The following is a 24,901-nucleotide window of genomic DNA, read 5'->3' on the forward strand; positions in this document are numbered from 1 at the left end:
AAGGCCGCGGGCCCTGATGGCGTCAGCCCCAGGGTGCTTAAAGCCTGTGCCCCCCCCCCCCCAGCTATGTGGAGTACTTCACCATGTCTTCAACATGAGCCTGAGTCTTCAGAGGGTCCCCGTGCTGTGGAAGACATCCTGCCTCGTTCCTGTGCCGAAGACGCCGCGTCCCAGTGGCTCCGGCCCACGGTCAAGCCACACTTGGACCCCCTTCAGTTCGCCTATCAGCCCCGACTTGGAGTTGAGGATGCCATCATCTACCTGCTCAACCACATCTACGCCCACCTGAATAAGCCGCCGAGCGCTGTGAGAGTCATGTTTTTTGACTTCTCCAGTGCGTTCAACTCCATCCGTCCGGCTCTACTGGGTGAGAAGCTGACGGAGATGCAAGTGGATGCCCCCCTCGTGTCCTGGATTGTCAACTACCTGACTGGCAGACCACAGTATGTGCGCTTACAACACTGTGTGTCAGACAGAGTGGTCAGCAACACCGGGGACCCCGCAGGGGACTGTCCTCTCTCCATCCCTCTTCACCGTCTACACCACGGACTTCAGCTACTGCACTGAGACCTGCCATCTTCAGAAGGTTTCTGATGACTCAGCAGTAGCTGGATCTATCAGTGAGGGTGATGAGGAGGAGTACAGGGCTGCTGTGGTCTACTTTGTCGCATGGTGCGAGCAGAACCACCTGCAGCTCAACGTGACAAAGACAAAGGAGCTGACTGTGGATCTGAGGAGGACCAAGGTGCAGATGACCCCTGTTTCCATCCAGGGGGATCCAGGATTACAAGTACCTGGGAGTCCACATTGACAATAAACGGGACTGGGTAAAGAACACTAATGCCCTCTACAGGAAAGACCAGAGCCGTCTCTATTTTCTGAGGCGGCTGAGGTCCTTCAACATCTGCCGGACTATGCTGAGGATGTTCTATGAGTCTGCGGTGGCCAGTGCCATCCTCTGTGCTTGTTGCATGCTGGGGCCAGCAGGCTGAGGGTGGCGGACTCCGACAGACTCGACAAACTGATCCGCAAGGGGCCAGTGACGTTGTTGGGGAGGTGGAGCTGGACTCTCTGACGGTGGTGACAGAGAGGAGGACGCTGCGGGGCATCTTGGAAAACGTCTCCCATCCTCTCCAGGACGTACTGGTCGGACACAAGAGCAGCTTCAGCGGGAGACTCATTCCTCCCAAATGCACAACTGAGCTTTTGCAACAAGCGCTCCTCCTTTATGGAACCCCCTACCTGAGGACGCCAGGCGTGCGTTATTTCATTTAACAACGAATCATCACACATTTACTTTTACTTCAGTCAAATGTATTAAAAGTAACAGTGCTTTTACTTGAGTGCAATATTCTAGTACTCTTCCCACCCCTGCTCATTTGAAGCGTAGCCTGATACATGGCTATATATATATTTTTTTTTACAGTTTTTTCAGTTACTGCGCAGATAAGAGGAAGTGTTTGTCTGAAAACATTGGTTGGTGGGGTTTGGATTTTGTCACATGCCTGTTTAAGTGATGGGCTGCTCTGCTTGGTGGTTGGGGGACTGAGGTGGAGGAGGGGGGGGGGTTGAGAGGAGAGAGAGAGAGAGAGAGAGAGAGATGATGTAGCACGGCAGACATATAAATAGAGTGGTACCGAGACCCGCGCTGTTCACGTGAGTCCAGCAGCCTGTTGATGTAGATGTGACTGCGGGGGGGCAAAAAAAAAAATCGCATCGCTCACATTTGGATTTTGCATTGTCCGAATTCGTCATGTCCCCGTTCTCTCGGCGTGGATCCCCGGCGGACGCGGGTCGGCGCTCGGCCCAGCGGCCGAGCCGCACGGCAGCGTTGTCATCACCGCGTCTCCGCCACAGCCAGCCCGCCGCCGCCGCCGCCGCATCCGCCCCCCGCTGCTGCTGACGGCAAACACGCAGATGAGAGGTAACTAAACGTAAAACCGCCAGGCCCCCCGGGGGGTGTGAGGGTGTGTGTGTGTGTGTGTGTGTGGGGGGGCTTATATCTGATAAGAGCGACACAATGACAGAGTGGGCTAGCTCGCGCGCCGTGCTAACATGGAGTACCTATGTGAGCGGAATATTCTAGACAAGCTAAAGGGAATAATTCACCCGTTTGATTTAACGTGCCACAGGCCCAGTGGCGTAGCCAGGAATTCCTTTCGGAGGGGCGGGGTTCGACTCCAAAAGGAAATTTGAAGTTGACTCCCCCCCCGCCTCCCCATCCCCATTACATTGAGGTAGCGTATTGTCAAGGCAACATCGATGGCTGCCATCAAAGCGCTCCTTCTTGTTGAATGTTGAGTCACACTGAAGGGGGAAAACAAAGCAGACAAAAAGTCAGTAAGTGAGGAGACATAAGGCGTTCACTTCGGTGGTTTGCGGGTGAATTATATAAAAGAAAAACCAGCTTAAAAACGCAACATTTTGATCTTGTAAGTAGGCAAGTCTTCCAGCAAGAAGAAGAAATATCTGGCTCTTTAGCTGCTAAATGCTCCACTGTGTTGGGCAGGCTGGTCTCTGGCTGCCGCCTGGTGCTGGTGCAGGGAGTTTACTTTGAGAGTGAAAGCGGTAAAGACAAGTCTTAATGTCTCTTTGTCTCCTGTTGTCCGTATGTCTTCCTGTCTTTGACCCCCCCCCCCCTTCCCCCCACAGCCACAGCCATGCAGTGTTCTTGGAAGTCCATGGTGCTGCTAGCATTAGCCTCCATAGCCATCCAGTACACGGCCATCCGCACCTTCTCCACCAAGCCCCTGAGCCTGCTGTGCTCCGTGGGCCTGGCACCCACGGGCCACGCTGCCAACTGCAGCCTCAAGGACCTGACGCTCGAGGGCTCGGACCCAGGCTGTGACGAGATCCTCTCCCACACACCCCCCTCTTCTTCCTCCTCCTCCTCCTCCTCCTCCTCCTTCTCCCCCTCCTTCTCCCTCCCCTCCATTAATGGCGACAAGAGAACCCACATCCTTATTCTGGCCACCACTCGGAGTGGATCCTCGTTTGTGGGTCAGCTGTTCAACCAGCATCCAGAGGTTAGAATGGGATATGGATACATATGACCTTTACAGATGGAGCAGGTCTAGACCGACTCTTTATGATGTTATGACCCAACAGTTCCCACCACGAGACAGCACATTTATTATTTATTTTTATTTTTATTTTATTGACATTTTCTTGTTTGAAACAGTGTTGCTCTCATCATCCACTGGTCTCTTTTTGGGCGGTTTAGAGTAAAATTAAAAATGAAAGTAAACGTCGACACGTAAACGTTCCGAGACTTCGTCTTTGCTGCTGTACAAGCTGCCACATTATTTTGAGAGAAATCGAGAGGTAAATAAAGAGGGAAAGAGCCGAGCAAACGCCTCGGAATGGCACCCGTGACCCATGGCCGCTCGCTTCTGTGCAGACGTAAGCACGTTTTAGCCTTTGCAAGTCACCAGCCGATGGCAGAGGCGGAAACCACACAACTTTCAAGGAAACTATGTTTTGTATGTTATGTATGAGGGCATGGTGTTGATAGAAAGATACCGGCTTTATCTGTCACTGACCTCATCAAAAATATCTTATAAAATGACTCTTTATGACAGTAAATATAATACTGTGTTTGTTGTCTGGGAAAATGCAGCAGTACACAAGTGATACTGTAACCTGGGCCCCGTCACAGCCCACAGTGAGCCTCCTATAGCCCAGATAGCACTAAACGCCAACCCCTAAACTTATAGATGTTCTACTTTTCAAATGTAGCAACTGTTACTGTACCTAGAATCTTCATTCCGTTGCCCAGTTCACTGACATTGTCTTTGATATTTGTTCATATTCAAAGGTCTTCTACCTGTTTGAGCCTCTGTACCACGTCCAGTTGGCGCTGCTCCCTCGGCTGGCGCAGAGTCGGAACCTGGCCGAAAGGAGGGTGATGCTGGGAGCAGCCAGAGACCTGCTGAGGTCTCTGTACCACTGTCACCTCAGCAGTCTGGAGAGTTACATACGACCCCGTCCCGCCAACCACTCCACCGACAAGCTGTTCCGACGAGGAGCTAGTGAGGGCACACGCGTCAGCGCCATTGTCCCATATTGTCATGTACAGTATGTGTTTGCCATTGTGTTGCAGTTTCTTATATTGTATGTGCCCCGTCTTTAGGCCGGTCTCTGTGCTCCCCCCCCGTATGTGAGGCTCCGCTGGGCCCGGAGGAGCAGAGCCTGGTGCTGGCTGATGAGGGGGAGTGTGGGAGGAGGTGTGGGCCCCTCAACGTGTCGCTGGCTGCTGATGCCTGCCGAGCAAAGCGCCACGCAGCCATCAAGACGGTCCGGATTCCCCAAATCAACGACCTCAGAGCGCTGATTGAGGACCCAAGACTCAACCTGAAGGTAAAGAAATAATTACAACTATTATTATTATATTTAATACACCATTTTATAGTATTACAGTTTTTCTTCATTAAGATCAGAGCTGTAGTCTTAAGACTTTGTTGAGTTGGACTCGACTTGGACTTGGTCTGCCATAAGACTCAACTTGACTTGAGACTAATGGTGTAACAGCTCGAAAACACAGGACAAACAGACAGGATGGAGTCCAAAAGCGCGACTTCAGAGGCAGAAAGGTAAGGTGAATGTCCAAGAAACAGGCATGACCAAAAACCCAGGAGGGCAGGCAGATCAGGCAGACAAAAGAGGGGTGGGAGGGCCAAGAATCTTCAAACCAGTAGTCTATATATCGGAGTGGACCTAACAGAGGAGACTTGAGTTGGTGAGCCTTATATACGTATTGAAAAATGCAATACTGTGCTTAGTTTTGCCTTTTGAGTTCTGCCAAACTGTCATGAATAATGAATTAATTACATAACCAAGATGCTTGCAAAGTCACCACAACCTACAACTATGACTGCAGCTGCTGGCTCTGAAATACTATTAGCCTTTTATCATAAAACATATTAATCTATTGACACAAATGAGTAGCTAAACCGTATCGCCCCCACTGTCCTTGCCGCAGCTGTAAAAATAAAATACTGCTTTTAGTTTCAGTAACAGAGCTCCTCCTATTCATTTGTGTTGAATATTTATTATTGCTATTATATATACAATAATAAAAGATATCTATATAGTATTAATTCATAGAAATAACCTATTTTTATGCTATCCCCTCTTATTTTGTACAAGAAAACGGAGTGTGGTCGCCTACTGCACAAGGGATTTGTGATAAATAAATAAAAAATCCAACTGTCTCAGGTGCAGGTGCATCATGAAACATTCTTGAGGAAGGTCCAGAGGGGCCGAAACGTCGGTGTGATCAATAAATTGTGAGGCCGAGTGAGAGCAGTTCGCACAAATATGCTCCCACCAGCCGACGAGACACGATGCGTAGCTGCTGAAAAGACAGCAGCCTGCCTATTACCTGCGCGTCAACCCGGGACGCCGCCGCTTTCACATCATCCCTATTGTGCAATCAACCTATTGTGCTGCAGCTGAGCCGCGTTTGTCCGGTTCAATACGGCACAACGTGTCGCGCGAGTGCGTTCAGCTATTGATTTGCCTTCCAGGGCCTGGGACTGTACAAATGACCCGACGCCAGAGTCTGATGTTGCTTTTCTATCCTTCTTTAAATCTATACCCTTCCGACATTAAAGCTAAAGCCGTGCGTTTTGTGTCATTGGTTCAGCTGTGTGCATTACATTATGCCAATATCTAAAAAAAATATGAATACACTATAAGAAATATAATGTTGCTTCAGCTGCTAAATTGCTCCACTGTGTTCACCAGCTAGTCTCTAACTGTGTCTGTCCGCCGTTTGCAGTTGGTTTTAAGAGCTCTGCGACTCGTAAGTGGACTAGCCCTCTAAAGGCTTGTCTTGGACTTGGTTGGAAAGACTTGAAAAACAGCTCTGAATCAGATGTGTTGCTGCCAACTGTGCTGCAAAAAAAAAAAAGAAGAAAAAAAAGAAGAGATCTGAGTTGTAATAACACGTCTAAATGCAGCCTTGTTTAGTGGTTTGGGACAGCAGACACATAAATGTCGCGGGCGTCCGATTATTTCTCTTGTGATTGGTTATTGTATCGACTGTTCGACCGGGGGGGCCATGTTTAACAGCTCTTCACTAGCTGGACGATGAAAGGGTAGATGACCAATCAATGCGCTTCTAAATTGGTATCGATTGAACATGTAGTGACGACGACCAGCAGCTAACCCTGACCCCTTCAGAGATACTCCAAGCACACGTGCAGACACGTGGACGCATGCTCGACGCAGCGGTAGTGTTGTGCCAGCAGCCTTCGTTACGCTCACTCGGATGTAATCAGTGTGACTGCTGTGCATAAACGGCATAAACAGCACGTCAGCTTTTTACGGAAACATGTCACGCGAAATAAAAATGAGCAGACGCACAACCTATTGAAACGACGGGTTGCAGATCACAGGCAGGTTTACAGGAGCAAATTCCAGGCGAGAGGATGACAGACAATCAGGCAACCGGGAGCGTGCAAAGACCAATCGCGTCAATTCTGACATAATGATGCGGGCTATTTGCCTGGTGTGACTGTGTAACCGTATCGGACTTACACAACATTCCCAAGTTGGACTGTTATTGTCAATGTCTGTATGCTGTGTTGTGTTCACCTCTTAATTCAATTCAAGTCACATTTCTTGTCGTTGCACCGGTCCAGTATAACAAAAAGTGGCTGTTTAATCACCTGCAATCCCACGAGGTTTTCCTGTTCTAGGTGGTGCTCGAAATCACATACTAACTTACTATTCATGCTATTCATACTTAGCATGGCGTAAAATTGAGTATGCAGCGCGTTCCGACTGCGCTGTATGTGGATTTTGAGTATGTGGCATGAGCTTACTGGACATACTCAACTGCCCCAAAATGCGCTGGGTAAAATAACCACGAATGATGTGAGTCAGTGGGACCCAGGATGTTAAAGGTACAGTTAAAGAGGGATAATGTGGGAGCTCACATATATATATATATATATATATATATATATATATATATATATAATGTGCTGTAGGACAAATATTTAACACGAAAAACATTGAATCATTTTTAATTTGCCTTAAAATTATACTGGACAGTGTTACATTTAGTGTAAGAGGTTACGGTGATGTAATAAACAGCTTTCATTCAATGGTAGCTGGGACCGGTCATGTGATTGTTACAGTCACATGACTGCTTGAGTATTCTTCAGTGGTAACAGTCTGCTGGTAATAGAGCGCTGCAGGGAAGATGTATTCCTGTAGGCCAACCCGGAAGTTAGCATCGCCCCGGTTCCCTCCACTAAAAGCCAACGGGATTGTTCTGTGGGATTTTGGATTAATAAGCTCTGTGGCAAAACAAAAGTTTATGATAATTACACGTTTTGTTCAACGAGATAATCTTCACTGGTGAACACCACTTGATTTTTGAAGCGTAAATGGAATCGCCAGAAGAAAAAAGCTAACGTTAGGCTATGAACGTCACCACCGCTGAGCTTCACTTTGAAGAGAATATAGATAGATATAGATATATAGACAGATAGATGTAGATATAAACACGACGAGGCTGTAAAGGCGGACTAGTGAGTAGATGACTTTCCGTGTTTCGGCATGAAGACGTTTAATGTCCCCGACGACCTCTGTATTCTCATTTAGCCGCTTGTTAGCAAACTTGTGATCACGGTGCGCTAATTTACACACAAATCAACGCAAATTGAAGCAGTACTTCCTTAATCCAACTCGTGTCTCTTTTCTCACCGAGCAGAAGGATCCTCTAGAAAACAAAACGAACCTTGGACAGACAATTGCTGATGAATCCCAGTGTTTTATTGGATTTAGGGTGCATCTGCTCAGTGCAGATAATCAAAGGCTCCAGAACAGCTACCAAATGGACTTTGTAGTGAAATTGCTTTCTCAAAGGCCCAGGTTGTAATAAACTGGAATTATTCTTAGAGAGTACTATCCTAGCAGAGTACTGTTGTTAGTAGTAGCTCAACCAGAAACCTTTAAACACATGCTGGTGTATGGAGACATCTGCACTGTTGCTGATACCACAGTGTGTATTTCCTGTTGAATATGTTTCAATATCATTCATCGTCATCAGGTGGTCCAGCTCGTTCGAGACCCACGGGGCATCCTGGCGTCTCGTATTGAGACATTCCGAGACACTTACCGGCTGTGGCGTCTGTGGAGAGCGACCGGACGTCGACCCCAAAACCTGGACCTGGGACAGATCAACACAGTGTGCGAGGACTTCCTCAGGTCCGTGTCCACGGGCCTGGCCAGACCCGCCTGGCTCAGAGGGAGGTACATGCTGCTCAGGTAAGAAGGACAGGGATTGCTCAGTTCTGATGAGCTACTCTGACCCACTCACCTGCACCAGGGAGTGAAGTCAAGCAGCCAGCAGGATGACTTGAAGGTGGTTTTGGTGCAGACAGTGTCACCATGTGGTGGTTTATATACCACTATATGTTTTGACTAAGAACCTCTGAACCAAGCGGTTCGACATAAACTACCACAACCAAATGGCCATAAGTCAGTGGTGGTGATAGCCCTATTTCTTTTCCCAGACAGGAAGTTAGTAATGGCACTCAGCAGGTGTCGAAATAAACACTGCGAACGTTAGCTAGCTTGGCTATTAACAGTTTGAAGGGTCCTCCGAAATGCAGAATGTTGTAAAGGGACAGGCGGCTTAAATGCTAATCATTTGTCAGATGTGGAAAAATTACCTTGTATTAATGATCCTAGGCACAGCTTGACGTTTTCCAGTCCGTAGTGTAACTTAGCCTCGTTTCACACTTGCACCTTTTAGCCCTGGGTTTTCAGGGGATAACCCCCACGAACCCGGGGCTAACAGCCAACACAACCGCAATCTGTTCGCTGCCATGTAGCCTTAGTTCCCTATACCTAACTAAACGAACCATATAGGTGGCAGATCAGACAGCAGTCACATGACTCCGTTTTATAGGTACAAATGGTTCATTTTGTCTTTTTTGTTCTCTATTTACTGAATGATCCTTTGTCCCTTCCCTGTCCTTGGTCAGATATGAAGACTTGGCCAGGTTTCCTCTCCAGAAGACCAGGGAGCTCTACAGGTTCCTTGGTCTGGTTCTGGACCACAGCGTGGAGGACTGGATCATCAACAACACCCGGGGCAGCAGTGATCTGTCGTCCCGGCAGAAGTTCACCACAGTTCGGGACTCCGCTGCCAATGCGGAGAACTGGAGGGTGAAGCTGTCCTTTGACATGGTGGTTTACACTCAGACTGCCTGCCAACCGCTTCTGGAGCTCCTTGGGTACAAGACAGTCTTTCACCCCAGAGAACTGAGAAACCTGTCGCACTCTTTGGTGGAGGACAGGACGTTCCTCCCATTTTTTTAAGCAACGGATGACGGTACATACATCCAAACAAGACGGTACTGTAGTTCATGGAGCCGAGGTTACATAGTCGAAGCTGTTTGACGGACTGATCCGGATCACCATGTCTGTTGTGTCCATCCATCAGTCTAAAACTCTATAAAACAATCTATCTGTCTATCTCTCTATCTACAGTGCATCCGGAAAGTATTCACGGCGCTTCACTTTTTCCACATTTTGTTATGTTACACCCTTATTCCAAAATGGATTAAATACATTTTTTTCCTCAAAATTCTACACACAACACCCCATAATGACAATGTGAAAAAAGTTTTTTTGAAATTTTTGCAAATTTATTAAAAATAAAAAACTAAGAAATCACATGTACATAAGTATTCACAGCCTTTGCCATGAAGGTCAAAATTGAGCTCAGGTGCATCCTGTTTCCACTGATCATCCTTGAGATGTTTCTGCAGCTTAATTGGAGTCCACCTGTGGTAAATTCAGTTGATTGGACATGATTTGGAAAGGCACACACCTGTCTATATAAGGTCCCACAGTTGACAGTGCATGTCAGAGCACAAACCAAGCATGAAGTCAAAGGAATTGTCTGTAGACCTCCGAGACAGGATTGTCTCGAGGCACAAATCTGGGGAAGGTTACAGAAAAATTTCTGCTGCTTTGAAGGTCCCAATGAGCACAGTGGCCTCCATCATCCGTAAGTGGAAGAAGTTCGGAACCACCAGGACTCTTCCTAGAGCTGGCCGGCCATCTAAACTGAGTAATCGGGGGAGAAGGGCCTTAGTCAGGGAGGTGACCAAGAACCCGATGGTCACTCTGTCAGAGCTCCAGAGTTCCTCTGTGGAGAGAGGAGAACCTTCCAGAAGGACAACCATCTCTGCAGCACTCCACCAATCAGGCCTGTATGGTAGAGTGGCCAGACGGAAGCCACTCCTTAGTAAAAGGCACATAGCAGCCCGCCTGGAGTTTGCCAAAAGGCACCTGAAGGACTCTCAGACCATGAGAAACAAAATTCTCTGGTCTGATGAGACAAAGATTGAACTCTTTGGTGTGAATGCCAGGCGTCACGTTTGGAGGAAACCAGGCACCGCTCATCACCAGGCCAATACCATCCCTACAGTGAAGCATGGTGGTGGCAGCATCATGCTGTGGGGATGTTTTTCAGCAGCAGGAACTGGGAGACTAGTCAGGATAGAGGGAAAGATGAATGCAGCAAAGTACAGAGATATCCTGGATGAAAACCTGCTCCAGAGCGCTCTTGACCTCAGACTGGGGCGACGGTTTATCTTTCAGCAGGACAACGACCCTAAGCACACAGCCAAGATATCAAAGGAGTGGCTTCAGGACAACTCTGTGAATGTCCTTGAGTGGCCCAGCCAGAGCCCAGACTTGAATCCGATTGAACATCTCTGGAGAGATCTGAAAATGGCTGTGCACCGACGCTTCCCATCCAACCTGATGGAGCTTGAGAGGTGCTGCAAAGAGGAATGGGTGAAACTGCCCAAAGATAGGTGTGCCAAGCTTGTGGCATCATATTCAAAAAGACTTGAGGCTGTAATTGCTGCCAAAGGTGCATCAACAAAGTATTGAGCAAAGGCTGTGAATACTTATGTACATGTGATTTCTCAGGTTTTTTATTTTTAATAAATTTGCAAAAATCTCAAATAAACTTTTTTCACGTTGTCATTATGGGGTGTTGTGTGTAGAATTTTGAGGAAAAAAATGAATTTAATCCATTTTGGTATAAGGCTGCAACATAACAAAATGTGGAAAAAGTGAAGCGCTGTGAATACTTTCCGGATGCACTGTATCTATCTATCTATCTATCTATCCCCCTGAGCAATCAACTACCTCAGTTCCAGCCCCCCCCCCCCCCCCCCGGAAGTACTATTTGACATATTTACACCACATTATGGTGATACATGCAGTACAACTTAATAATGTTAGGGGTCACTATGTTCAGATCAGATTAGTCCTATTTAAGCTACCGTATGTAGGTTTACATTCCAGTCTGATCATTTATCACAGCGCCATGTTTCACCATGTGGACATACAAGAAGATATTTTCACGTAATAGTGGCAGGCTTTTTTCTCGTTATTACCACGTTATAACAAGCAACTTTTGACATCGCAACATATATATATATATTCATATAGAACATATATCTATATTAGAACAAAATCTAATGCATTATAACAAGATTCATTTTATACGACTGGCACTTGGCCCACCATCACAGCAGACAAAACACTCTTCCTCCATTTGGTTATTTCATTACTGAAATGGACTCAGATTTATGTTAGATGTCATGGTTTCTTGTGTAGCTATACAATATTTTTTTTTTTTTTTTTTTAGTGTCAAATTAAACCTTTTGCGTTTCCCTGATCACAGATCAGCCTCATCCTAAGATTATACAACCCTCAGTGGAGAATAACAATCAACTTCTGTATACGTGCAGTAATCCAAGACTGGGGCAAGACCAGAAAAGTGGCAAATGTATGACATTATTTTACACTTCAGCTGCTTGGATCTTTCAATAACAGCGTGTTTTACTTGAAGTGAAGGTGGTCATGAATATGTTTTCCGCCTCGTCGCATCCGAAGCAGGAAATGAAGCTCAATCAAATCAAAGCACGTGTACTCGTCTTTCTAGCTGACGCAGTGTCTCCCTTGTTGTAGCGACAAATGGAAGTTTTCGTTCATAACAATAAACCTTTTTAAGGTTTCTCGGGTTGAATAATCGGATGTGTTCATTTTGTGTAAGAACAAGAACGTTTTGCGATACAGCAAGATAAAAGAGGTGTGTTATTTTAACGAGAGTTTCTTGTAAAAAAAAAATGAATAAAATGTAAAAAAAATGACTTGGGACGTAGTGAGAGCAAGAAGGACATGTGATTATAACATGGAAATATATTGTTATAATGTGAAATGTCTATAGAACCACAATATAAATATGATGACAATATAATTGTAATAATATATCATTTCAGCTGGTGAGGTCAGATGTAGCCCCCCCCCCCCCCCCCCCCAAATCAGTGTTAAACCAGCTCCAAAATTGCACTTGACTGAACACCTCCAGCTTCTTCTACATGACAACCAACAGCAGTGAACGCAACACAGGTTTGTCGGTCGACCCCTTGTGCCATGCACAGATCTCTGATCTGCCAAGTGGGTGCAGGTGTTGAATATGAACCAGCGTGTCTCTGCTGTCGCCAACACATCTGGAGTCTCTGTGAGCCAGAGGACGACCTGGGTCTGTTGTTGATTTAGCACTGAACTGGCTATCTTTGTGGGTTTGTTTTACTGCACGTCCAACTACTGGTAGCTACCGGTTACCCTCTGGGAACCTGCACGCGACTCGTGAAGGAGCTCTTGCTGAAAACGCAAAGGAACACTCGGCGTTCCATCCGTTTTTTGTCAATTTTTTTTTTTTCGCAAAACAAGCTTGTATGGACTTTGTACCAGGTGTGTGCGTTTGGATACACATAAGAGTCAGGAATCAGAATGTGGCCTTTTTTTTCTCGGCTTTAAAGAACAAAAATGACTGTGTGCTTTTTTTCCCCCGTTTTCACCTTGAAACGGGTAATCTAATAAACAAAAAAAGCTCAAACCAAAAAAAATGTTGAAATTGAAAATTGAGCTACATGTTCGAGGAATTTAAACAAATGCGTTAAGTGCCGTTAAACTGAGACACTGACCTTCGCTGACGGCCTGTAGCCCGTTGTGAATGTCGGAGTGCATTATTGCGCTCGCATAAATACAAATAGAAATAGAAATTTGAAAAAATGGGGGGGGGGGGGGCAGTATAGCGCTATGAATCAGTTGTCAATTTGTGACACCCCGAGTCTCGTCGTCACATCACCCGTGTGGAAGGCCAAAGAGGGCCAAAAATCCCTGTGCCCATCTACTGGGCGACAGAGGTATCGGAGATCGGAGAGGTGTGGTGCCTGTGGGGGGGGGAGCCCAAAGGATACTAAAAACCCCAGCCACAGCCTGTTCACCCTTCTGCCATCTGGCAAGTGATACAGAAGCAGAGTACAGAGCAGCTTCTTTCCTCGACTCCACCTCATCCTCCTACATACATATGTTCTTCCTTCAGCGCTACTTTTTATTAATTTGATATATTTCATTGCCTGTTCTATTGTTTCTACTCTATTCCAAATTAAATATTTGAATCTCTGTTGATACATTTTGTGTATGTAGCATGGAGGGGGCTACAACTGAATTTTATCGCGCTATCCTATTGTATAATGACAAATAAAAAAAAAACAACCTTGCGTCATTGAGTTTGAAAGTCACCTTTCATGTATTTCAGTGTTGATATCGTGCAATGACTCTCAGTGGCTGTGGTGTTTGTGTCCTTTTCTGGACAGGACATAAAATCGACAGCTTTTATACTGTGCTCCCTAACAATGAACAGCACAACAAACAAACAAAAAGACTTTTATTTTATTTTTGTACTTATAAAAATGTAGGTTCACTTCAAACAGTCAAATTACACCTTTGCAAAAAAAGAACAAAATGCAAACAGAGTTTGGTCTTCATCCGATCACATCATAAGGGACAACGTATCGTCTACATGTATGCTATTATAAAACAACGCATCCTCATTATACAGGCCATTTTGCAACTTTACTTTACGTCTTTTTTCATCAACCTTCACATCACCGATACGGAGGGCCAAAGAGGCCAAAAAACACTGACTGACAAACGACTGTATGTCTTTCTTCTCGGGAAACTTGAGAAGGCAAAATTCCCGTGCAATCAAACCCTCCGTTTAATGAAAGTTACATCGGGAATGTCCGACAAAGGGGGCAGAAAGATGCCAAAACAAAGTCCCGGAAATACAGCTGTGGGCTCACCAAGCCGCCGTGGCTCTTGTGTTGGCGAACACCCGGCAGACACAGAGCATCATCAGCATCCCACTGAAGTGTTGTTTCTGGCCAACTGACAAACATTAAGCGCGATATTCACTCACCTTCGAGCCCCAGAGTTATGAATGTTCAGATGACCTGACGTGTACTGACTTTGAAGAGTTTCTTGCAAGTAACTGGAATTTATCAATTAAATGTATGAGATGAACATTGTCTCTATAATTAATCACACAGTTCTTTCCAGGAGATGATTCCCTCCGAATTGGAACAAATTGGACCCCTGAAAATAGCATATCTAGTGTCAAGGTCCCAGACTGATACTGATTCTAATACTTCCACTTCTATTTGTACATTTATAAGCTGCATTGATATTTTGAACAGTGTTATTGCTGTTTTGTTGGGCGCATTAAAGCAGAGTAGGGGAAAATAAAAATCACTATTCTATTTGGGCGTTCGGAAGTCACTGAATGTGTCACGGTCGACATTATACAAACCGCAATGTGGAGAACCGAACGTACCATCATTCACCATCCGAACCAACAGCAGTAAAACCTGTTGTTTCTCATATTTCCCCAGTAGCACGTCACCCTCTTCACTTTCAATAGTATAGTATAGTATAGTATAGTAATAGTACATCACACAGCTTAGTCTTCCTCTGCTAACCCGCAGCCAATTTCATCACATATGTGGCGTGCGAGCTGATATTTCAGTGTGTTTCACTTTCTCTTACCCTTTTTTGGTACAAACCGATTGCAAATGTAATTTACGAATGTGAACTGTGCCATTTCTGAAATGTTTTTTTACCACAACGTGTGAACTGCATGTAAGAACAGGACCACACAAATGTTATGGAATTGGCTCCACAGTCACCACTTATAGGTTGTAAAAGACATGCACTGCTAATGTACACATATAGGTAAAGGTACATAATCTCAACATTAAATATGAACGTACAGTAAATAACAAAACAAACAAACAAAAAAACAGTATAAAAAAAGATTTTGCTCCCCAGTGGTCTGAGGGAAGCTAGAAAGTAGGGTGTGCTGGTTTTAACTTGGACAGGGACATTTTTGTTAGATGAGCGGTACACATTTGTGTGTGTGTGTGTGTGTGTGTGTGTGTGTGCACTTGCTCACATGCACGTACACACACACATATACACACAAGGAGCTTGATTCTGTAAGAATGGCTGCTTTATGCAATATACATTTGCCTGTATATCTTTGCCGTGAACAGGATTTGTATTGTGTGGACTGTGCTGCTCTGTTTTAACCGGCTATCTGCTGGACGTCGTTTTCACACCTCACCTGAGAAATCTGTGGCTCTGTCCTCTCTTTCCGTCTGTCGATTTGACTACAAAACTCAAGAGCTCCCTGAAAATAATCAAAGTTTTGCTGCGACATATCTTTATTTTACTGTTTAACCATCCTAAAACTTCCACTTGTATTTATTTTTTTTCGATCAGTTGACGAACCTGCAGCTCCACCTGCCTGTGTGTCCCTGTGCTGGTCAAGCTGCTACCAGGATTTCACTGATAAAAATCATCAACAAAAAAAACACGAGTTGGACATGCTATAGCTAATATGGCATATAAAAAAAAAAAGTTGACGTCATAATGACCCATGCAATAATAACTAGCAGTGCTATAATTAAAGAATTAAACTGACAGTTAAAAATACAGGTAGGGACAACTGAGTCGCGCCGTAACATTGGCAGGGACATGCCTCTGAATTGCAGTGCCAGGTATCAATTTAGTCCAGGAATCAAAACTTCGGTGCTGAACTTATAAATAGCTGTTTGCCTTGTTGGGAAAAATGGTTTAGGAATTATTATTATTATTATTTTTAAGTGCTTTAAAAATGGCTGCATGGCGACGCTGTCCACACCAATGACGAAATACTTGCTTCTTGTCCCGTGACATGGCCGAAGGCTGTGTCCAACATAAGCAGCGCCTCCTTGGGTTAGCACGACAGAGTTGAGATATCGTACGTGCTAACCAAGACATAAACATGAACACAAAAACAAACATGGGGCTAAAAACAAAACCTCCTTACCAGTGGCAATATTTGACTCATGGCAGCGGGACTGCGAGGGTAGCTAAGAAGCTATGTAACTTAGCCAGCTAGCTTGTGAACATTAGCTAACTGGCCCAGCCAAGCACTGCGTCGGGGAAAAAACAAAGTACTCTGAGGAGGGAAGTCTTGGTTTGCGTGGTAGAAACGCCATCTCTGTAACATGTCTGAACTAATGTTTTATGCTAACTGTACGCTGGAAAAAGCAGCCGAAGCAGTCAAACTTACACCACGGGGGCGGAAATTAAATTAAATTCAAATTCAAATTGATGTTCTCTGGAAAGTGCCGAAGTTAAAGGATCATTTTTATACCTGGGTCTAATTCTCATGGTTGCGTCTGACTAACTATGCTAACTTTGCCGTCTCCACCTCTGTTGCAGAATGGTGGGAAATGCACAGTGAACGTAAAAGTGTTCAAATACGGCTTCAGGACATTGGCCATGTAACAGAAAGTAAAGACAAACCTATACAAACTGCATAGTTGCATGCATGTAGAGCTGGAGGCCATCACTCATTCAACTATTTGTACTCTTACCTAACCCGTCTGTTTAGGGACACATCATGAGATCCCAAACTTAACAACAAAAAACTTTTGTAATGATAATCTGTATCAATCGACTTAACAAAAATGTTTGTTTCAAGAAGTTGGATTCTATTTAGTTCAGGGAAAATGTTACCGTGTGTTCAGACATGCAGATACAAAGTGATCCATCTCGGAACCCGTCGGCTATCGTCTGGGGGCAAGCCAGCCTCTGGGGGCCACGGCCAATGTTTCGGGGCTTCCGGTGGTAGCCAGCAGATATCCGGACGGTCCCTGTTCACAGTTCGATTCTAGCGACGACAGCCGACGGGTTTGCGAGATTGCATTTGAGACAGCGTGTTCCGCCTTTTTTTGCTCTCCACGTGGACGGCTTACCAGCAGGCAACCAAAGCTCGCTCAAATGTGATTGGTGGACACTACTCGGGACAACCAACGAAAACCAGAACCGCTTCCAATACCAAAATCTTTGTCCCTTGCCTACAGATTCTGCATTCGTAAGCAGGTATCTGTTTATAGAGATCTGCGGCCTCTCCAGCTCAATCTGGAGCTTTTAAACATGTTTTCAATTTACATATTCAGCTCAGACTGGACACTTGTTTTCAGTGACATATTCATATTTTCTGTGGCAATCTGACATGTTGCTCCCACGCACCATAGGACATTTCTACGAAGTTAGGGTTAGGGTTAGGGTTGTGCCTGCTTGTGTATCAGATTTCCAATGACTGACAACTAGCTGCTTTTGTAACTTTGTAGCTGCATGATTGAAAACACTGCTTCAATCTGAAGAACTGCGATGAAAATCCATTCTAAGCTTTCGAGGTATTTTGCTCTTGTTTGCATTAAACACACACACACACACACACACACACACACACATACATACATACACAAGAGCCCATTGTCCATCAGTCAGCTTTGTCCTTCTTCCTTGGCGTGACTTTGCTTGCTACAGCCGATCCCACAGCTCCGACGCTTCCTGTAACCATGGAGACGCTCCCTTTGACCAATCCTGCGCTGGCTGCCGGCACATTGGTCACAGCTGTCTTGGTGAGCTCGAAACTTTTAGTTCCTACCCACGCAACACCCCCCAGGGTTGCGCCGACAACGTTTCGAGTCATGCTGAACAGGCCGCCGCCCACTCTCCACATGACTCCACCTTCTGGCCTGGGGTGGTCCTTATCTGTGTCTGAGACAGACAGAGAGACAGAGACATAGACAAACATATAGAGACAGGGAGACAGAGACGGGGACAAAAATGAATTTAAAAATACCTTTATTTATACTGCGGCAGGTGGTGTGAGATTTGATGCTCCGGTAATGTTTTGAGAACTGTCCATGAGCTGGATGGCTGGTGTCAGTGTTGTAAATGTCCTGGAGTTGTGGTAATTCCTTGCCAATGATTTTGTCTTTACGGTCCTCTTTAGCTTCTTACAGTCTTGCGCAGTCAGGCTAGCCAAATACACTGCGATGCAGCCTGCCAGCACACTGTCCCGACCTGATTCTCAGGACATTGTCCGCAGTTTACACGAGAAAACAGCTCAAGCTTGCTAACTGAGGGTTAGCAAGGCAGCTGGCTAGTGGGTTAGTAACTAGCTTGCCAGCTACAGTAGCTTGTCAACTAGTCAGCAGCTAACGTAGCAATGCAGCCACTGAAACTGAAAATGCTCTATTGGTAAAACTCTTGTTTCTTTGATAGTAGACTTCATACGAAAGGAACCCATGGAAAGCCTACCTGAATCCATCTGTGCATAAATCAATTTTCATAAAAGAGAGACCAAATCCCAAATGGACCCGAGGTCAGTCAGACCACATAGACCAGAAGATAATTAGACCTGATCCAGAATGCAGCAGACCTGAAAAGCCCCAAACAGAGAGAGACCCGTAACACAACTCCTTGAGAACTAGTGTATGGATGCTGTTCCTCACCATGCGAGTGTTCCTCTTGGAGGTAGGGGGGAACGTCTTCCTGTTCTCTGTCCTCACAGCTGTGGTGGTTGTTGCAGTCGACAGGAGATAGGCCGCTCTCCTCCTCCACCTCCTGCTGTGTCATCACCACCTGAAAGACAGCATAAAATTATCAGTATTACAGAGTGCAAACAGTTCCGCACAGAAAAACAGGAGTCCCAAAGGAACTGTCCACAGAAAGGTGTATGGATATACATTGTTTCTTGAAAGAGACGCTGACTTTTTCATTAACTTAGGTGACAGAATTCTGCAAAACAACAACGGAATTCCACTGAAATTCCAAACAAAAGATAATACTGAATTATTGCCCAGCTCTAATGTTTGTAACCCGGCCGATGGTGGGAGTATCGTCCCCAAACTCCACAGCAGAGTTCTCTCCACGTCTGGGATTGCAGTCATGGGTGTACAGCGTGAACAAGAGGGGGCCGAGCACTAGAGTGGAGGAGGTGTGACCGCCAATCCGAACTGTCTGGGATCTGCTTGTGAGGAAGTCCAATATCCAGTTGCAGAGTGTAGTACTCAAGCCCAGAGTGCTAAGCATTCTGATGTAGTGTGTTGCTATTTTCAAGGTGTGTGTGAGGGCTGAGTGGAGATGGCATCCTCTGTGGATCTGTTGGTTCTGTATGCAAACTGGGGAGGGCCCAGTCTAGCTGGGAAGTTATCTTTGATGTGCTGGAGAACCAGTTCTTCATAAGACTGGAGGTGAGTGCCATGGGACGGTTGCTGTTCAGACTAGAGACTGCGGACCTTTTAGGTACAGGGACAATGGTGGCTGTCTTGAAGCAGGTGGGAACGCTCTTCTGTGACAGTGAGATGCTAAAAATGTCATCAACTAGCTAGACACTTGGTGTTAGTGAATGCGACACTCAGCTCACAAAAGAGTTAAAGACCACGATCATGGCATACCTCGATGAAAAATATGCAGACCAGGTCACCCATGAACCTGCTTGACATGGCTACCTTGGTCGATCCAAGATTCAAGGCTCAGTACATCAAGCCAGACAAGGTAGAAGCCATTGAAACAAGGGCATTCGTCTGAAATGATGGATGATGACCAAGGCCAATCCCTAGCTGGGGCTTGAACAGGAGGAGCAGGTGTAGAAAGAGGAGCTGCTGCCAAACCACCTCTACCACTGGGTATGAAGAAGCAACGGAAATCTCCGCGTAGTTTCTTCAAAAAGCAAAGACCTGATGCAGATGCCTTGCCTCTCACTGAAAGGCAAAAAAGTAGGGAGCGAGCTGGGAAGCTACCTGATGTCTGAACCCCCGGAGTGGTGGAGGCTACATGAGTGCAATTTCCCAAGAGTCAAAGCCAACTTGCAAAGAAATACTTGTGTATCCCGGCCACCAGCACCCCCAAACTTGAACCAACTTGTCTTCCTTGCTTGCAATTTGAAATGAAGCCAAGTATGTTTGTAAAAAGTACTTAAGTTCTTTTAAGATTCTGGTGTACTTGGGTAGTTATTATAAAGACGGGAATAAAATCAAGGGCGCCTCTATAGAATAAGCCAGCAAAGCTAAACCTTTCGGAGTCACCGTTGATGCGCAACTGTCCAGGGGTAGCCGCATCCAACAGTGTAGTATTTATTATAAGAAGACACTCCCCATGTCTTACTCCTAGTTGCACCCTGTGCAATAATTTGATCATATCCTGCAAAAAAAAAGGGCTGGATAAGAAAATACTCAATAAAAATACATCTGATCTTGCATGCCTCAAAGTTGAAGACGACCATATCATCTGTTTTCAACCACCTGGAAGTACCTGCAGAAGTACTCCCATTAACTTAACCTCAACCTCAACCAAAGTAAATGAAAAGAAAGTGACGTACAGAGCATGTACGTGTACATATCTCAATGAAACGGTCTGCCGTACTTCATCTTGAAAAAGCTTCTTTTTTTTTCAAAACAACTAAAAGGGTTATGTTTGTAGACAGGCCTACAACATAAAACAAGCATTCCTTAACGTTCTTTGCCGTACACATGACGGTCAGTTGTTCTGTTTAATTGTTTGTATGTCACATGTTCGGTTTTGACGTGGGTTACCGGTAAACATGCTTTATCATTTGTTGACTAAACAGTATATTTGAATATGGTAAGAGTAGTTGCCAAAGCAAAAATCCATCCATATAATTTCCATATTTAGTTCAACTATATTTCATTGCCAAAAGATCTATAAAGACAATATTCAGCCTTCAGATTCAAAGAAAAACAAAAACATCTATACGTTATGTATACGATGGCCGTCATCAACGTGTGTATATGTACACGCAGTATATGTTATCTTATATGTTATTGAGAGTGACCAGTAAAGAATGTAAATAATTCAATTTCAATTCAGTTGTATTCATATAGCACCAAATCACAACCAAAGTAATCTCATGACACTTTACATACAGAGCTGTAGACCGCACTCTTCATAATATTAGTACAGATTCCCACCATGAGAAAGCACCAAAATGAGATACGTCAATATAAAACAATATTTTCCCTTTAAAATGTAGGTGAATATTTTTTTTTTTTTTACTAAGGTGGCCCTGAGAGCTCAAGGTGCATATCATTTTAACTGTATTGAACACAAAAGGACACGTTCAGTGGGGTCAGGTATTTCTGTCGCGTCACCGGTCTACTGTGCGGTACTGAACCCCGCACAGGAGAACCGCATTTCACAGCGTGTCTCTGCCGATAACGTTAACGGTAACACACACACACACAGACACAAAACGATACCTGTGATGCACACGCACGGATCTGTTTGTGCCTTTAAATGGCTGGGGTTGCGTTTACTGACAGACTGGCTCCTGAATATCAGCGGTGTCCCTCTCCAGCAGTCGTCATTAGAGACTAACGTGAAACGCGCGCTTACCTTCATTTTGTTTCCGTGGCTTTCTTTCTTTTGAGAATATTTCGTTGGTGTATGTTATTATTATTATTATTATTGTTATTAATTTTTTTTTTTTTTTTATCGCTCTAGCTTCTGTTGTTTTGCTGTCAACCTGAAAGCGGAAGTGACGTAGTGTTGTTTACTGCGTGCTGGCCGCTGTAATGGCGGCGCTCGGCCGCACGCTGTCAGCAGAAACACACCAATGGGTAGTCAGTAGCCATGGCTGGATTAATCTGCTGTCATATGTCATTTCTACCCAATGTGACTTCTCACATTCACTATTACATCGTTTGGGCACAGTTGGCCACCGTAGTTTTTTTAAAAAAATCAATTAATACTTTATTTTCAGAGCACCTTTCAAAACAAATGCTAAACAAGTGCTTTATAAAGGAAACACAACATTTAAACAAATTTGCGCCACAATTAAATAAAGCAAAATAAAAGTACAGGGAATAAAATAGAATGAAATGCCTAAAATATCAAGTAAAATAAATAAATAAAACACGGGTCTGGTGGTCTGAGGCCTCCATGAAGTATGGAGGACCAAAACTGCAAAAGAAAATTCAAAATAAATAAATTCATATGCTATTAAATGATTAATTAATTAATTAATGTATATATTTATTTAGGTATTCTCTTTTCCTTTTGCATTTTCACCCTTTTCTCTAAACTTATTTATTTATGAATTTTCCTTTTACATTTCTGATTCATTAGGCAAATGAGGGGGCTGTCACTCAAAGTGTGTCATGGGGTCGACTGGCCTATTGGCTGCTCTCACACAGGCTCCCTGTTATGGAAAAACACTCATGCCTTCATATTTAGGTGTGACGAGATTAAAGGGGACCTATTATGCTTTGCCTTATTTTCCGTCATATATACAGTGCTTAACAAATTTATTAGACCACCACCCAGTGTAAGGTGTTTGCCACCGCTGCCCTAAATGAACAGTATTGCTGATTACTAAAATATTTGATGTTTCTGTAATGGTTAATCCACCAGTATGTGCAAGCCAAGCTCTTTAATCAAAATGATATCTTTAATGCAACAAATAGTAAAGCACGTTTTTGACAGACTTCTAAAATATTTGTGTTTTCTCATTTTTATGACAGGTGGTCTAATACATTTGTTAAGCACTGTATATATATATATAATCTTAGAATGTTGGATGTTCATATTAAAAAAAGCTCAGGCTTCAGACTCTGAATAAGTACAAGTACAGGGATGTGCACATCCACACGCTCAGTCTGTAAGTTATTTGATAGCCCTGCCCAGGACAATTAGAATTACAGTTTTTGGAGGTTGTTCAGTTTTGTCTCGCAGAAAGTTCTTTTCCGGTGGTGAAGGAAAGTTCGTTTTTCGATTGGACAGGTGGCTTTACTTCCTGCTAAAGTAACTCCTCCTCCTCCTCCCGGCGGCCCAAGGCTCCTGTGCTGGCGGGTGTAAACGCTAACACTCCCCTGGCGCTCCGGCCTGGAGTCTAGAGGCTTTAAATAACATGACAAAACTGCCGTCCCAGTAAATTCATGTCGAAAACTTGCCTCAGTTACAGAAACTTCAAGGCATTAGAAGCGCACAACACAGTTACTCTTCCATTAACTGCATCTCCAGCTTCCATTTATCTTGCTGAGGCTTTAACACTTCGATTTCAAGCAGCTAATTTTCTCTCTTCAAGTTGTTGACTTTGGTGTTGTTTGTTCAGCACCATGGACAGTGTTGCAGCAGTTCCCTCCGACACTGAAGGACAGACCTCTGTCGCCCCCCATTCCCCGTCCTCTCCTCCTCTGCTGTCTCATTCAGGCCCTTCAAAGACACATAAAGACCCGTTAGCTCGCTAGCTATCGGCATACCAAAACCACCATCACAAAGTAAAAGTCACCAAAACAATCGGCCTAATGTTACCGGTGGGCTGCCGTCAGCACCAGCACTGGTGCTGGAGTGGGTGGGGGACAGTGCATTGCGCGACAGGCTAAGTCAGTCTACATTAGTCACCCATGGGGAAGCTTTATGCAAGAGGTCAATTTAAGTGTCTATAGCAGGTCTGACTTATATTCACCTACATCTAAGCCTAGGACTAGGTCTATTTTTATGTAACTGGCCCCAGGTCTCTCTCATTGGCTTATAGTGGTCCCGCTTGGTAAGTACTGACACAAGCATCCAGATTTTAGCTCCTGAATACAGAACACGTTTGAAATCATCGGGGCGGCCGCCAATGAGTCTGAGAGCAACCTGGGAGGTTTAAGACTTGGATCTGTAAATCCCTCACATTACCTGATAATCCGGGCCAAACGTCGGTTTGCCGATCAAGGTCCCAGACCAGATTTCTCCTCTGATTGTCTGGAGGGGTGAATCGGGGCATACATGGGGCCAATTTGTGTGAGAGTTTTACAAATCTGGGGTTGCCATCTAGACAAGGCCGCAAAAAGAGCAAACGCTCCAGCTAGGTGTTTATTTTAGATCAATCTAAACTGGATTATGCAAGCGATGACCCACCCATGGTCAGTTTAGGGTCAGTTACTGAAGAAAAACCTCATAGAACCTGTTTATATTCTTTGCACATATGCTACAGTCTATGCATGTATAATTTCATGTGTAATTCAAACTTAGTTATTGCATATATTGGTGCATAAGATCTCATAGACAAGGATCGTCCCAATTTGGTCTCAAATGTCTGAAGTCTATGTGATGCTAACGTTTGATGCTAACGTCAGCCCCCGTAGTCTCTGTAGTTATTGTCATTTTCTAACGTTGATTATGGCCTGTTCTTTTTCCTGTTCTGTTTGGTCCATACACAGACGGTCGTGACACGTGGTCGCGATTACCTTCGCTCTGCTCGCATAAATGTATTCTTTCACTCGTTCCTTCTGCTGTCTTGAGGATTAAAAATGCCCCCTTAGTCCCTCAACCAAAGAGAGACTTGCTGCTGCAGGGTTGGGAGAAAAATGTCTTGCATTTCAGGGTATGGAAGGCATCACGTTGACCATTCACACTCAATGTGTCACGTGTAGAGAGGTATTCCGTTGAGATTTTAATTTATTGTGATTTTTTTAAGTTATTTTAAGGATTTTGGGGTCACAAAAGTACTACACACTGCTTCTGTGTGTTTTTCAGCCTGAAGTGTTTTTTAACTTTAATTTTTTAACGTTTAAAAGTAGCTTGCAATTTGCACGTTATAATTCATTTTCTAATATGCTACTGTATGAAACTATAAACGTATTGCTTTACCGCCAGT

At 44.6% G+C, this 24,901-nt stretch overlaps 2 protein-coding genes across 2 annotated transcripts; one reads left to right on the plus strand and one right to left on the minus strand.

Moving 5' to 3' along the window:
• The first annotated feature begins 2,660 nt into the window (after positions 1 to 2,660).
• LOC139286921 (carbohydrate sulfotransferase 1-like) lies at positions 2,661 to 9,342 on the plus strand. Its single transcript, XM_070907862.1, has 5 exons — positions 2,661 to 3,026; positions 3,818 to 4,031; positions 4,133 to 4,359; positions 8,066 to 8,283; positions 9,006 to 9,342. The coding sequence occupies exons 1-5, from the start codon at positions 2,661 to 2,663 to the stop codon at positions 9,340 to 9,342; spliced, it is 1,362 nt and encodes a 453-aa protein (XP_070763963.1).
• An 8,389-nt stretch (positions 9,343 to 17,731) lies between these two features.
• Positions 17,732 to 19,332, minus strand: LOC139286351 (transmembrane protein 263-A-like). The gene is made up of 3 exons (XM_070907104.1): positions 19,120 to 19,332; positions 18,753 to 18,882; positions 17,732 to 18,012 (listed from the first exon to the last, which is right to left on the minus strand). The coding sequence occupies exons 1-3, from the start codon at positions 19,330 to 19,332 to the stop codon at positions 17,732 to 17,734; spliced, it is 624 nt and encodes a 207-aa protein (XP_070763205.1).
• Positions 19,333 to 24,901: the final 5,569 nt, after the last annotated feature.

The sequence above is a fragment of the Enoplosus armatus genome, chromosome 6, assembly GCF_043641665.1.
Source record: "Enoplosus armatus isolate fEnoArm2 chromosome 6, fEnoArm2.hap1, whole genome shotgun sequence".
Classification (NCBI taxonomy): Eukaryota; Metazoa; Chordata; class Actinopteri; order Centrarchiformes; family Enoplosidae; genus Enoplosus; species Enoplosus armatus.

What these genes read in the sequence shown, in the direction of transcription:
- LOC139286921 (XM_070907862.1), top strand. Translation starts at nt 2,661, where the DNA reads ATGCAGTGTTCTTGGAAGTCCATGGTGCTGCTAGCATTAGCCTCCATA. An exon ending in GCTGTTCCGACGAGGAGCTA is followed by an intron (nt 4,032 to 4,132) that starts GTGAGGGCACAC and finishes CCCCGTCTTTAG; the next exon opens with GCCGGTCTCTGTGCTCCCCC. An exon ending in ACCCAAGACTCAACCTGAAG is followed by an intron (nt 4,360 to 8,065) that starts GTAAAGAAATAA and finishes CATCGTCATCAG; the next exon opens with GTGGTCCAGCTCGTTCGAGA.
- LOC139286351 (XM_070907104.1), bottom strand. Translation starts at nt 19,332, where the DNA reads ATGCTTAGCACTCTGGGCTTGAGTACTACACTCTGCAACTGGATATTG. An exon ending in ATACTCCCACCATCGGCCGG is followed by an intron (nt 18,883 to 19,119) that starts GTTACAAACATT and finishes GCTGTCTTTCAG; the next exon opens with GTGGTGATGACACAGCAGGA. An exon ending in CCAAGAGGAACACTCGCATG is followed by an intron (nt 18,013 to 18,752) that starts GTGAGGAACAGC and finishes TGTCTGTCTCAG; the next exon opens with ACACAGATAAGGACCACCCC.